Source organism: Diachasma alloeum, unplaced genomic scaffold, assembly GCF_001412515.2.
Source record: "Diachasma alloeum isolate Michigan unplaced genomic scaffold, Dall2.0 Dall_scaffold_00178, whole genome shotgun sequence".
Classification (NCBI taxonomy): domain Eukaryota; kingdom Metazoa; phylum Arthropoda; class Insecta; order Hymenoptera; family Braconidae; genus Diachasma; species Diachasma alloeum.
The window spans coordinates 3,483,082-3,498,558 of record NW_021680344.1 but is presented as its reverse complement, the minus strand read 5'-3'; the positions used below and the strand labels follow the sequence as shown (position 1 = coordinate 3,498,558).

At 39.6% G+C, this 15,477-nt stretch overlaps 1 protein-coding gene across 1 annotated transcript in view; it reads right to left on the bottom strand.

Annotated features, from left to right (window-relative positions):
* Window positions 1–522: 522 nt before the first annotated feature.
* Window positions 523–15,477, bottom strand: part of LOC107039270 — a 28,293-nt gene continuing 13,338 nt past the window's right edge. Inside the window, 12 exon segments of the mRNA XM_029126184.1 lie at window positions 523–644; window positions 1,569–2,029; window positions 3,306–3,468; window positions 3,529–3,640; window positions 4,909–4,916; window positions 5,738–5,860; window positions 6,138–6,195; window positions 6,328–6,533; window positions 7,738–7,943; window positions 8,022–8,181; window positions 9,337–9,391; window positions 14,518–14,569. Of these exon segments, the coding sequence (XP_028982017.1) occupies window positions 523–644; window positions 1,569–2,029; window positions 3,306–3,468; window positions 3,529–3,640; window positions 4,909–4,916; window positions 5,738–5,860; window positions 6,138–6,195; window positions 6,328–6,533; window positions 7,738–7,943; window positions 8,022–8,181; window positions 9,337–9,391; window positions 14,518–14,569 (1,726 nt within the window).

The following is a 15,477-nucleotide window of genomic DNA, read 5'->3' as shown; positions in this document are numbered from 1 at the left end:
ATTACGTGACAATTTCGTACTTTGTTCGGTGATAAACCTGAAAATTCACTGAACGTTTCAGATTTCTTCTCTTCCATTCCTATAAAAGTTCACTGCTGTTCACTGCTGCAATTATTTGTTCATCGCAAATTGCCTTCCCCATATTATTTCCCAATAAATTCTGACCCATCCCAGTCTTTCGAATAATGGAAACATTTGGAAGATTACGAGAGTCAGTTCTCTTTTAGGCACGGTCTAAATCCGAACAATAGGACGGCAGTAGAGGGCCACTTTCCCTAGCCATCATCGACAGTGAAACGTCATTGTGCACCCGCCATCGGTCTTAACACCGTTGGTGTCACAGAACCGTTAGCGTTATTATTCCTCTGGCGTCCGACTGTTATCGGGTCACGTCATCAGCCAATGCTGTTGACACCTCGCGCCCTATTCAACTCAAGAGTTATGTGGAATGAGTTATTCTCAGTTTTTCTGTACATCATTTATTTCTATCCTATATACAACTGTCAGGTTCGACGTCATGGTTCATTTGTTACAGAAACAGGTGTCTTGCATGTTGTTGTTGATCCAGTTCAGATACCTCGTCACCCTCGTGTAAACCCCGGGGTATCCTGGCCTCCCACAGCCAACCCCCCACGACACAATCCCTGAAATCAAGAAATTCGTCAATTCAATCACGAACTGATAAATTTCCGATAATTTTAATATTATTACTCAATAGGGAACTTGCATGATTTTTTTCAATTTTCCAATCTCAAGTTTGGGCCCTGAATAATTGATTTTTCAGTCACAAACGTTTGAAATATCGCTCATAAATTAATAATCAATTGTTAAAAGTTGAAGATTTCCGACGCTTTAAAATCACTAATGACGTCACACAGAGGGTCGAGCGCCGGATCACTCACAGAATGGCTCGAGCCGACCTAACTCTATCTTGAGGTGCGTCTCGGCCAATGGAGGACGATAACTCCCCACTCTCTTCTTTTTTGACCAATGAAGCGTTACCTGACCGTCTTCATGACGTCATAACCGAAAAATTGGTCTCGAAAACGACTGATTTTCAATTAATTATTATAAGACATTCTAGGCAATATTTCTCTATCATTTTCGCCGTTTAGCTATCGATATGTTACGAGGAATGTGTGAATAGGGGAATTAGAAAGAATTGAGCTTCATGCAAGTTCCCTATAGGACTAGGGCTGTCCACGAGACCCAGACGAGACTTCACTTGGAAGAGATCCTCTCGCTGTAAAAAAACATGGAAATTTTTGGGACTATCTCAGTCTCAAAACGCATAGTATCATTTCCTCTGATCATGGGTTCAAGAGAATTTATCTCGTCTCGTTTTCTCCTTTGGCTATTTTTTACGTGTTCCTTTTTGCTATTTTTTACGTGTCGGAGACTGTGACGAGACAAATTATTTCGAAGTCATGACCAAAGAAGACGATACTGTGCCTTTTGAGATTGAGATAGTCCCAAAAATTTCCATGTTTTTTTAGAACGAGAGAATCTCTTCAAAGTGAAGTCTCGTCTGGGTCTCGTGGGCAGCCCTAAACAGGACGTGCACTCACCCACAATCTCGAACTTGTCGCCCTCCTGCACGAGCAGAGGACCTCCACTGTCTCCTTGGCAAGAGTCCATCCTCCCTTTTCCCGCGCAAATCATGTTGTCTGTAATCCGACTAGCTTTGTACTTCATCCTCTTGCATTGCTCAATCGTGAGAATAGGCACCCTGACCTCGTGCACCTCGCCGGCCAACATTCCACCCTCCATTGTGCGACCCCACCCAACGACAATGCCCTCTTTACCAGCGGGATCCACTGAAGCGTCCGGCAGACAGATCGGTTTTATCGTTTTCGAGAATCTGACGGGCTTGCGGAGCTTCAGGAGAGCCACGTCGTGATTGTAAGAGTTCATGTCGAAATTTCGGTGACGAATTATTGCACTGACAGCTCGCATCACGGCCACAGCCTCCGTGTTGATCAGCTGGTCGTGGTCGCCGAGGATTATTCTAATTTTTGATCGCTGCAGTCTTGAAGAATCAATGTAATCAGATTTATTATTAATCTAATAAAAAAATAAGGAGGTTTAAATAGTCAGGAGACGCCCCTTATTCTGATCCTTATCTGTGAGTCTGATGATGCTATTGAGAATGAATTCTTCAGGTCAAATCTTCAAAAAATTATAGAGTATACCTCAAACTATTCTAGGTAAATAAATGGAAAAATGAATGATCGAATCTCACGACAAACGGCGTTGGTTGGTGCCTTTGGTAAATAATTAAAATTACAATTTTTCAAAAGAGGTGAATGATTCTAAGAATTTTTTTCTATATACGAACACCTAAATATGCCCAAGAAGATTGGGAGGGAGCGGGCGAAGCGAGCAGGGGACGCAACCCCCTAGTATGTATATAAATGATTACAGAGATGGGCCTCAAAGGCAGTGAATAGTTGAAAAAAATACGAAACTATACAACAATCTAAAGCACTGTGGCTAGATTACAAAAATGGTTCATCGGTATCACGGAATTTGATGAAAATTGAACAGAATATGAAGTTAATGATCGGATAACAAAAAGAAAAGTCGGTGGACAGCCAGATTGATAGACTGTATGCGGAACGTATATATATACATGGAGGAAAGATAAGAAAGGGTCAGAGGAAAGATAAATTCGATTTAGCCGATCGCTGATGCGAGTTACATAATTATAGAGCGAAAGCTTCTTTCTTCGTATTGGGGCTCAGGAGGTCCAAGAAATGAATTACAGTCACTGGTGACAACTAACTTAAATATTTTGACAATGACTTGCCAAATAAATGTGCCAGATTGTTGCTATCCGGGTAAAAACAGACGGGGCAGAAAATATCGTTGATGAAACTCATGACAATTTTATTGTTAAAAATTCTCGGTTGGATATGACCAATCAAGCTACGTTCAGCGACGGTTTTTATAGCATCTGAAGAGAGAGGCAAAAAAAAACCATCAATTTCAACTTAACTACGACTACCCACAATGATGTTAACATCGTGATTTAACGCAAAGTGTGAACTTCGCGATTTCTCGCGAAGATCGCTGGCATTTGGAAATGCCTCATACTATTGTGGTTTGCCTGGGTTTGAATTCCCTCATTGAATCGAAGAAAAGAGTATATATATAAAAGTAAATACAAATGAGACATACCTACGCCGTCTTAATGTCTTAATTTGAGACCCCAAAAATGACTCAAACTTGCGCCACAAACATCTTGCAAAATGGGACACGAGCGCCTTAATTTCAATGTTAAGCTCTAGATGAATAGGGAATACCTTCGAACACAATGAGCAGCGGTGAGAACATAATCATTAGTCAAGAGGCTTCCGCCGCAGTGAAATCGTCCTTCATACACCAAACGCGCCACCCAAGGGTATCGATGCGGCGCTGACGCTTGACCACCCACAATGCGATTCTCCTGATGATACACACCGCATTCTAAAAACCATAATGACCATGAAAGTCTGATCACTTGAGGACGATCAAGTGCCGTCATACCACAGCTACAATTCCGGATTCTCTGTTCGTCGCTGTCGCTGGTAGCGCCTCCGGTGATGTCGATGCCGAATATCTCGTCGAAGAGGAATCTGCTGGAGCGGTTCCTCGGGGTCTGAAAGATTCAAGAAATTGTGGAGAGACTTGAACTGGCGATTCTCAAGGTAAAAATGAGGTCTGGAGGCATCAGCTGGGTGAAAGTGCTGCTGTGCCGCGAGTGTCAAGGTCTAACAGACCTCCATCAGCTGCTATCAGTACATCATGAGTGTTACGTATGCAACAAGACAGTTTACTATGATCTTGACATTGAGTCTTTCACACTAGACATTGTGGATACGTAATCAATGGAGGTTGAGCGCTGCAGAATTGTCATGAGAGTTCTGTAAAAGCCACTACGACAAGGCGTTAACCCAATTAAGACATGGAATCATGAGACGTTTTTGGTGACTCATCCATATTTGCAATAAAAAATGAGACATGAATTTGAAACAAAAGATCCTCGAGTAAGACACCTAAAATCTTTAGAATGCATGTCTCAATCTCTTGCTTTGAGACACTAGCGACTTGAATTTGGACACACGAACGTCTTAATAAAGGAAACGAAAGTGTCTTAATGTCAGAAACAAGGAGTCATCACAAAACTCAAACAGTTTACACTGATAGACTGATTCATTTATTCCAAACGAGATTCGTTAACTATCAACGAATGGTAGAATTGAATATGACCAAATGAATATGCATTAGGTCTGCTCAAATGTGCATTTGTTATTAACGAATGAACATTTGGTGAGACCGAATAGACCCTCGTCTCCAACCAAATCCATGCGTTAACAATAACTAATCCTTTCTATCAGTGTAATTTGACCCCCAACTCCTGAAAACCATGCATCCCAAATTCGCAAGACTTACATTAAAAATCCGGGTGTCCCTCGCACTCTCCAACCGATACGTACGAACGAAACTTGCTTGCAGACAGCAAGCGACCAGAACAAGAACAGAAGACCCCTTCATCACCCTAATTATCGCACAGCACTTAAATTCCTAAACGACCGAAGCCTCTCACTGTCGCAAAGCTGTCTCGTCCTGAGTCAGCAGTCTGCCTCGTAGTTCGCGCATCATCTCCCAATGCGGCAGGACAAGAACGCGCACTTCATAACTCCATGGCAAACGTTACCAAGATATAAAACCTCTTTCTTTTGTTACTTTCCGTGCAAAAGACCCGGTGACATCGACAGAAGGAACTCCGCAGGCTTTCACTGGTCTCATAAACCCGCGCGATACTAATGATTGAAGTGAGCAGACGTCTGTGTACTCGCACTCCCGAGGAAAGTTCTTTCTCCAGCTGAATGCCAGCCCCAGCTCGTCTCCCTTTCAGCCACTTACCAGTGACTCTGCATTAATTAAATATCATTAACATTCGGATATGGCAAAGTGAGGAGAAGAATCACTTTCTAACGCGGTTAGATACCGTAAACCGACAGCAGTCTATCGAAGAATATGGATTTTAACTATTCGAACAACAGACTGAGGTGTAGACCTACTTATCCTGTTACAGGTATATTCCCCACCTTGAGAAACCAATTCGAAACTCGATTTCGTAATAGTGGGTGGGGGATTTCTCTCTCCAAAAATAAGAATTCGCGAGGAACAAGTGCCTGAGGAATTGAGACACTCGATTTGTTTTCAGTCTTTCTTTGCAACAATTGCTATAGCGAGTTATTAGTTAACATTTGTCACAAGTTTCTCGGAATAACTGTACGAAACCGTGGAGGAGAGGTGTTGTTACATCATTAGATAAATTTTTGTCAACTTAGTCTCCTTTTTGCTGGAACGAATGCCTTCGAGCGCTGATATTTCCGTTGGTATCGGTATAACCGAGGTATTGTGCGTAACGGTTCGATGGTTTCACTAACCTACATTCGTTCGTCGAAAGCAAAACGTTTTCTGTCGACTGACCCGATTATCATCACTCATTAATGTGCATCATGAAGGCTCACGTGACGCCTCGATCCCATCCTTCATTCATTCTCGAAGAGATTTACGATGAGACGATCGATTGAATTGTTGAATAGGTTTATTGGTAACATTTTTAACTATCAATTAACCACAGTAATCACAGAATCTCCATTCGTCCTCAGGTAGACTAAACTTATTTAAAATGAGACTAGATTGTCGTTAATAGGGAGTCCTAGGGGATCGGGTTATAGTTGACCCGGGGATGGACAGATGCATTCACCTTCCAGTTGGTCTCTCAGCCAGCCGAGATAGTTCGTCAGCTTCGTGTAGACACCCGGGTACCTCGGTTGGGCGCACCCGTGGCCGAAAGACGTAAGTCCTGTGAGTTCACAACGAAATTGTGAGTGGAATGACAATTTAATATCGAAACGATTTTTTCTTTGCTGAGTTTTCGAGGAATATCTCCGAATCTAAGGGGGATAGAGAAATTTTTGTAATAATCTTTTTTGTAGAGCTTAATCCGCTCTATAAAAAAAGTTATGAGGAAAATTTGGCTATCTGCCGTAGGTTCTGAGATATTTTGTGAAAGCTGAGCGATAGGCGAAATCAATTTAATCTGTTTCACTGTGGAATTGATGGGCTAGGCTGCCACTTACCGATGATTTCTAAATGACCACCGGGAGCTTGGGCTAATAGAGGACCGCCACTGTCACCCTGTGTCGAATTTAATTAATTATGAATGATTTTAGACGTGAAGAGGGAGGGAATCGATGAATTTATTAGGAGAAAGAGTTCTCTGGGGTTTTTTGTGCTTAATGATTTGATTTGTTGGTCGACTATACTTACCCCACAGGAGTCGCGTTCTCCTTCGAGATATCCGGCGCAAAACATGTTTTCAGTGAGTCGAGATTCGGGGTAACTAGACTCGGCGCACTCCTCGTCGGAGAGAACAGGAACTTGAACCTTGCGGAGGTATTGGCTGGTGTCGCCGTCTTGAAGGGTCCTGCCCCAGCCGATGGTGGTGGCTAGAGATCCCGTGTAGTCAATTGCGCCTAACCATTAAATGGAAGAAAAATTAAGAACATGAGGGAGGAATTATGATGATGAACTCACTTCGTGATGATGGAAATTTTAATGTCTTGAAATAAGACGTTTGATGGATGATTCTCATAATGTCTTGAAATACAAGTCACCGAACTTAAGGATATCCAAGTACTTGCGCAATTTGTTCCCCAGTGAAATGCTTTTTTACTTTTGGAGTCGAACATCAGAGCTTTTATTTGAGCCTCATTCAACTCTAAGTTTCTGCAAATTTTACAATGAAATCTTTAAAAAAATTAGAAAGTTTGAACAATTTCAATTATTTATTTATAAACAACGAATGTTTAAAAAAATAATAATTTTGTGCAAAATGTCATTTTAATGCCGCTGAATGTTCATTTTTTTCAAATTCTTCACACACAATTTAATTGACAAACATTTTAATTGATGACTGAAAATCGTTGAATCTATAGTACGGTCTGCATTAAACTGTAAAATATACTTGGATATCCATAAGAAATTTTTTCTCTCATGTGCTCATTGTTCTCATTGTTTATACAACAAGATCGGGCATTGAGAAAAAATGAATGAAGTATCACATATGAAAGAGTTCAATAGAAAAGCTTAGCGAATTCGCTAGAAAATCCTATTGGAATTCTAAGGAATTCTCGTTAAAATTCTATTTGTCTTTTGCGCCGATTTCATGAGATATATCATGCGAAAAAGTCAATAGATTTCGATTTTTCTACATGAATATTCTCTCTGAACTTTTTCTACAAGAACACTCGGGTATGAATTTTCTAAGTTTCTTTCACTTGGACTCTGTAATGCAAAACAAAATAAAATATTGCAGAAAAAACTTAGAAAATGTGTGCCCCAAAATTTTCACAGAAAAAATCTCAAGAGAAAACTTCAAACATAAAAATCAAAATCTATTGACTTTTGCCTATTAAATATTTAATAGAATCTGCACAAAAAAACCAAATAGAATTTTAACGAGCATTCCCTAGAATTTCTAGAGAATGTCAATAGAATTTTCTAGGGAATTTCGCTACGGTTTTCTATTAAACTTTTTCATACGTGATTTGGAATACCAAATGAGACACAAGTTCGAAACTAAAGAGAAACCGACTTGAATTGGGCCCCGAAACGTCCAAAAAAGTGAATAAAAGTGTCTCAATTTCAGACCTCAATTTCTCTAGTGCTCGTACTCACGATTTTCCGGGAGGCAAGCGGTCTTGACGCGCCCATCAAGCGCCACCGGTCTGTCCAATTCGATAACCGCGATGTCATTATTCAGAGTAAAGCCATTGTAATCCTCCGGGGCACTCCAGTTCTTGATTCTCCGTCGGACGACGTAAGGACCCCGGCTGGTAATATCCGTGAGTCCCAGGTACAGAGTGAACTCTTGGCTGTCGAATCTGCGGATTATAACGAGGGTCAGAATAATTAGCGTTAATAATTAACCTTCGAGTGTCGATCTAGGTGGATTAATTTACTTGGCTAAACAGTGAGCTGCGGTGAGCACGTGCCGACGGGTAATTAAACTTCCCCCGCAGTGGAATTCACCCGCTTTCGTCAGTCCAACAACGTAGGGAAATTCTTGGTAACTCGTGACATCCCCTCCGACTATTCTCTGTCTCCTATTGGCTCCACAAACTGTAATCATATAGAAAGGTTTTATCGTCTATTTTACATTTTTAATCTGGAGACATTGCAGTTGGTTCTGCAGGTGGGAATATTTCAGGGAAATTATCCAACTTGATAGAAGGAAATTTAATATCTTTCACAAAAATTAAATTTTTGTCGCGATCATCAGAAATATCCCTAGAAGAATTCGAACTGTTGGCAGGAAAAAATATAATCTGTTGTACGACAGTCATTTGATCTGAGAGAACTCCATAGATTTATCCCATAGAAAGAATACATTGACGAGGAAAGAATATTTTTTTTCCCAAAAAAATTGTCCCCTCGAAATTATCATTTGTTCCATGGAAATTATAAGTGTTTATTGGACAAAAATATACACTACTCAATAACATTCACTTGAGAAAACCGGAGCCTCATATAATTCTCTGCAGAACGAATGTATTTACCCGAAAGACATATAAATGCCTCGCGAGAACAATTACTACTACGAAAATTATCATGTTTTGGTGGAAACTTTATTTTTTGTCCACAAATTAATTGCAGAATTGATTTATTCTCTCAGCGTATTAATCTTCATTCAAATTTCAAATGTATTACATGTTATATATTCATAAATGCATTATAAAAATGAATGGTGCATAGAAAAAAAACTGAATCAACGATAAGGATGAATAATACGTGAAGAATTAATGAATAATTTTGAATCTTTGATGAAGTCTCTTTCATTTTTGAAAGTGATCTGATGAAAACCTGTGGTTGCTGAGAAATAAGGGCAGTGTTATGAATTGATTTTCCATAAAAGTGAACATTTTCCTTGAATTATTCAGAAAATCGACGAATTCTCTAGAGAACGGTTCAAGTCGATTTCGACTATGGGTCAGATTTCAATGAATAACTCGGAATCTAAGACAGATATCAAAATTTTTGTTATGAGCTTTCAATGCGCTCTACAAAAAAGGTCATTACAAAAATTTTGATACATCCCTTACATTCGGTGATATTCCTCGAAAACTGAACTAAGGGCCAAGTCGACTCAAATCTTTTTACTAAAAACGGACATTTTCCTGGAGTTTTCTACCGAATTCGCAGGGTTTTTTAATGAAAATTTTTAAGGAAAATTTTTTGGACGTGTTCTAATTTACCCAATACTAATTATTTACTGACCGCAATCACTGCAAAACTCCGGACTCTTCGGATACGCGGCAGGAGCTGGATTTCCCTCATTATCATTATCCCCCTCGATCAGCCCTAGATCATCATCATCGATGGACTGTCTTTTGGTAGCATTCAGTCGTCTTGGAATATCGGATCCCGGTGAGATGAGTCTGCTATATCTCCCCTAAAATTCAAACGCCGGAATTTATCTCGCTCTAATTACAGTTGAATTTCCAATTCATTGACAAAGATCTCCCATTATTCCATTACACTGATGGAAAAAATTAGTTTTTTTTTTAATTTTTTTTCTCGGAGAAAGTATTAAATAGTCAAAGAAGTTGAAAATAACGTCTTACAGTGAATATCAATTATTTCTTTCTGAAGTACGTTTTATTTTTGGGTAAAAACAAGTTCCCGCAAAATGTTACTTTTGAAAAAAATCAAATAAATTAAATTCTCAAGGAGTCCTATTTCTCCCAATCCAAGAAGAGGTGACTAGTTCATTCTAAAATCCCATTAATTTGAGGATCAGCAGCTGAATAACAGTCTTCAAATGAAATTATCACGGTAAAATTAATTAATTCAATCAATCCTCCATTTCAAGAATCAGTCATACGACTTTATTGAATTTTCCACCGGACAAACTTACCAAACTCGTTCGCGCCCAAGTCTCGCAAACGTTGACCCCCCAGATAGCACAAGCACAAAGAATAGCAACTCTAACGAAGCCCATAATAAGAAGTAAAAGCTCTGGCTAGAAACGTTGAACGTCAACTTGGGCAGACTCACGACCGGGTTTCCGATACCCTTCAACTTCCGTTGACGATTGTAAAGTGGACGTGCCAGACTGTTTTGCCGTTTTATAGTAAATTATAACTAATAAACTGTACTGACTGGTGGGGCGTCACCTTGGCCGGTGCGTTTGCATTGGCAGATGTGCCGCCATGCCTTTAAATCATTCTTGTCCCCCGGCCATTACCATACAACGTTTGTATTACCATGGAATCATATGGATCGGCTTCGAGACATGTTGCAATATACCACAACAGCCAATGTTATTCGAGAATGAACTTACTCAGTTACACTTGGTACATTGTTCACTCCACAATTGGTTGCACGCCTTCCCACGCATTCATCAATGCAAACACTGATTTTTTTTGCGGTACCAAAGTGTCGCCGTTTCGTAAGAGAAAATGAAAGTTGCATCCTGGGAGGACCCCTGCATCTCCCTTGTCGAATATTTTCACTTTCTTCTTGTTGGGGTTTATCGATCATTTCGTTATTTATTTGTCCGGGAGACCGGTGTGGCACGGAGATGATGGAGATTGCTTCACCAAGTGCTTGATCAAATGGAAGACCCTAAGTGAATTAACTAAATTAATGAATCTAATGAATTTGCAAAAATTATTGGAAGAAATAGAACATCATCCTCGAATAAAACACCTGGCATGTTCAGAATGCACGTCTTAATTTGTTCATTTAAGGAGATCTAAGTACTTTGGGGATTTTTTCTTCAGTGAAATGGTTTTTTACTTTTGTAAGCGAACATCGAAGCTTTTATTCGATCCCCAATTGACCCTGGCTTTCCGGACATTTTTAGAATGATTTTATTATTTAATCGTTGCAGGTTTGAATTTGAATCTCGACATTGAACCGTTAGAAAACATTTTAAAAATATGAAAAAATTAGAAAGCTGACTTTTCGAAGAAGATTGATGAAATAATTTTAAAAGTGAGATTTTTTAAAATTGCGAGCATTTTTTATAAATAATCAATTTTTGGAATCGTAACAAATTTATTTATATTCATAATTTACCAGACATCGATTTAATGCAAAAAAATAAGGTTTCCAAAAATTGAAACAATTTCAATTATTTATTTATGAAAAACGAATGTTAAAATAATAATTCTATCCAAAATGTAACTTTTGTTACATTTGTGATGATGTACTTTTGCAATCGAACATCAGAGCTTTCATTTCAGCTTCATTTGGCCGTAAGTTTCCAGGCATTTTACAATGCTTTTATTATTCAAATTTTACAGGTTTGAATTTCAATCTCAATATTAAACCGTTAGAAAACATTTCAAAAGTAAAAAAAAATAGAAAGTTGACTTCTGGAGAAAGATTGATGAAATAATGAAAAAATTGTAATTTTTGAAAGTAACGAGCATTTTCTAGAAATAATTTACAATCAACTCTCCCCCATAAAAATCATTTATTCGGAATCGTAACAAATTCATTCACATTCATAATCTTACCAGTAATGGATTTCATGTCTAAAAAAATAAAGTTTGTGAATGTTTAAAAAAGTAAAGATTCTGTGCAAAATGTAATTTGAATGACGCTGAATATTCTTCATTTTTTTCAAATTCTTCTTGCGCAATTTAACTGACAAATTTTATGATTGAGAATGGTAGAATCTATAGTGGTCTCTACCAAGCTGTAAAATATACTTGGATATATTTAAGACGCTAACAAGAACAGAAGTATATCCCGTCATTTCATCAATTCCTGTCGCTGACAGTGACCCGATCCAGTGATACAGAGGATGACATATCCAAACCCACCCCCAGAATAATTGAATTCCCGTATACGTCAGACACGTGTACATCCTCCGCCCCAAATCATCGCGCACGACCCCCAAGGCAGCCATGTCGGAGGCATTCGACCGGGGGTGTCGACTCCCCTGCTTCACCTCCGTGAAACGATCGTACGTGTCCCTATTCGCAGGAGAATGAGGCTCGGATAAGGAACACTTGCTCTTTTCGGTGATGATCGTCACGTCTGGGGCGTTGGCACCAATAAGAGAGTTACTATGATGAATGCAAAGTATTCAGGTAAAAAGTGGATTGGTTTTCCTGCTACAGGAGTAATTGTTCAACGGTCCATTGGGATCTTCCAGGAACTCGAGAACGATTGCGGGTCTTCCTCAAGGGCGGCCGGTACATTACGGCTGACACGATTTTAGATTGCTAAGCTATGGCAAACTTAGTCTATCGATAATGGAGTTGTTTTATTACCGCAGGATGTGGATCATCGTCAATGGCACAAGGTCGAAGATGTCGCAAGGAGGCGATAGAATGTGGCTCGTTGTCCTGAGCAGGATGACGGTGACAATATTCATCAGCTTCTGAACTACAAGGTTCAGTCGGAAAACTTGTGTCTGAAATTGAGACACTTCACAGTAAAAACGAATGTCTAAATTTCACTGTTAGAGAAAAAATGAAATTTCATGGACAGTTGGCTACTAATTTTCAGGACAGTGACACTGAATGCGATTTAGGGGGAAAAAAATGATGAAACTTCAGGTTTCGCTGAAAATTCAGTAAAATTCCAAAATTTTAAGCAGCATGAAGACGAAAATTTCTTAATTTATTTGAATTTCCAATCTAATATGAATGGTTTCAGTGCCATATTACATTGAATTTTCAGTGAAATTTGAAATTTCATGATTTTTCCCCCTTAAATTGCATTCAGTGTCACTGTCATGAAAATTCAAGGATATATTTATCGGAATTTTCTGGTTTTCTATTTTTTCATTTTTTCACGGATAATTTTTATTATTTTAATTACAAATGAATTTTCAATTAAAAATGCCTGTAAAAAGTTTTAGAGTTTAAATATTGAAGAAATTAATTAATGTTTCCTATCCTCATCATACTTCTAACCCTCTGAATTCAAAACTTCAATTAGAAGAAAATGGATGTCACCAAAGTCAAGCCATTACGAAAATGTCTTCTGTATCAAACATCTTGTTTTCAGCTGACAAGGCACATTTTGTGTCCCATCCCTTAAATTAAGACCCCTTGAAGACACTAGTTTCCACAGTGTTGTTGAAAAATTTTTGTGTGAATTTTCCGTGCTAAATTCCGGAAATCTTTATCGTGTTCAAGTTTCACTGAAATTTCTGGAAATCTAATCATTGAAAAATCAAATATTCCAATGATTTTCTGTTCAAATGATCTGGCAATCAATAAAATACGTGATTTTTCAGTTCAATTATTCTGTGAAAATTCAGAAAAATCAGGAAAATTCAGGAAAAAATTGAAAATTCATGTCATTTTGTTTCTGAATCTTCATGTTCCACAGAAAACCCATAAATTTCCATAAATTCTACTTAAAACTTGGAATTTCATAACCATTTTTTCCCCAAATCCGATTCAATTTCATTCTCATGAGATTTACTACAATATCTTCCATGAAATTACAAAAAATTTCTGACAGTGTAATCTCTCCGTCGTCCCTGCTTCTTTGTTATGCTCCCAACAATTGCATTTGGAAAACCTCTCATTACCCAACATTCCCGTTCCTTCATCTTCCCCATTATCACGTCCACTGAAGACTATTCAATAGCCCTCAAAGTCTTCTCCTCTCCGCTTCAAAGGGACCCATTGTCTAAACCGTACAAGTCATTGAGCCCCTCAGTCTATTCCGCAACTTGACCCTGGCCAAATAAAAATCAAGGCCGATGTTTATCCACGATAAAAAATCGTCATTTAGGCTCAACGTCGTCACACCAACAAGACAATAAAGCAAATCGCGACGCAGTGTTGACACCCGCATGAGGGTGCTGTGACCCATATACCTTGACCCACTGCTACCTCCGAGTTTACAGGTACACCGGGCCACAGTGATTGTCCTGAAAGAATGGTATCACCAAGACAAAAACCGCGCCGCAAAACAATTTCTCTTATCTCATTTAAACGCCCAATTCTCGCGATAAGAAACCGAAATAATTCCTCTAGCTTAACACCTACGAAACGTAAATAATCGTAATGAATATCTCGACCGATGAAAATGGCCCACAACTCTTGACCATCAATTACCCCAGATGTGTGTCGAGTTAACCAGGTCACAGAACGAGATTTCGGTTTTTGCGGGAAAAATTTCCGTCTCCCCGATCTCTCGCTTCAAACACGGAATACCTTCTGTATATCTTAGATAATTATCTCGCGGTCGCGTGACGCCTCCAGCAGGTGGTTCACCACTCGTTGATAACGCTCGTTTAAACGCCGCTTGATATCTCACTTTGATGGAAATTAAATTAAATCGTGCATCGAAAAATACTGCTAGCCTAAATTTTCACTCGGTTGTACCCGTTTGTCCACTATTCCGTATATATAACGATGTCGTATCGATGAGGAAGGCTTGTGTGAAAGTGACCGTCGAAGTGGATGGGCTGTGCGAGACCGTCAAGTATTTGTCAATATAAGTGATTGTGTCAATTGATTTCACTCATACACTATGAAGAGGACAATAGGAGTGTTGGCATTGTTGATCATCGATTTGTCATCGGATTCTGGATTATTTGCCGCCGAGGGCCACCTCATTCCCGGGTCTCGATTGAAAGTGGTGTTGTCGGAGGACATCTGGCAGAATTTCCGCGAACAATCGAGCCTCGGTGGTCTTGACCCTGGGGAGCACCTGGGGCTTGCCGGTTCGAAGGTGACCTTCTCGTTATCATCGGGCACTAACAGTCATCGTTGAGGGCATTGTCCTGCTTTACCTTCTAACTCTGTTGACATTCATCTAACATCATTGACCCCCTTCCATAACTCAACGGATGCTCGGCTTTTAAAAGTGATTTTGACGGCTCGAGTTCATTGACTTCGGGTTATTCCACAGGATGTGCTGATTCCCGGGTTCTATCTGAACGGTGATAATATTGAAAAGGAATTCCTTGGAGAGGGTTTGCTGTCTGGAGTTGAATCGGCTCTTGAACAATTGCCTGATTTGACCTTTGACAAGAACCAGAAGCCGACGATTGATGAAACATATGGGGAGAAAAGAAATCCGACGGAAAGACCGGGTGAAGATGTTCGTCCGCGTGAACCGATCATTGTTCCGAGGTGGAACGGCACTCAGACTGATGCAGGAGGTGGCCTACCAGACAAGAACTTCATTGACTGGCTGCCAAACCCCTTCACAACTACCACGACAAAGCCAACACCGGTGGACCCTCGGGACTGCCCCAAGTGCCGTAAGCATCAAGTCCATTTCCAGTACTTATTCATAAAATTCTTAAGAGATCGTCTGTTCATTCACCAGAATGCGGGTTATCAGCCCCCCCTAATCGGATAGTAGGCGGCGTCGAGGCAGTGATGAACAAGTACCCGTGGGTCGTCTACCTCAGTTACAACAATAAATTCT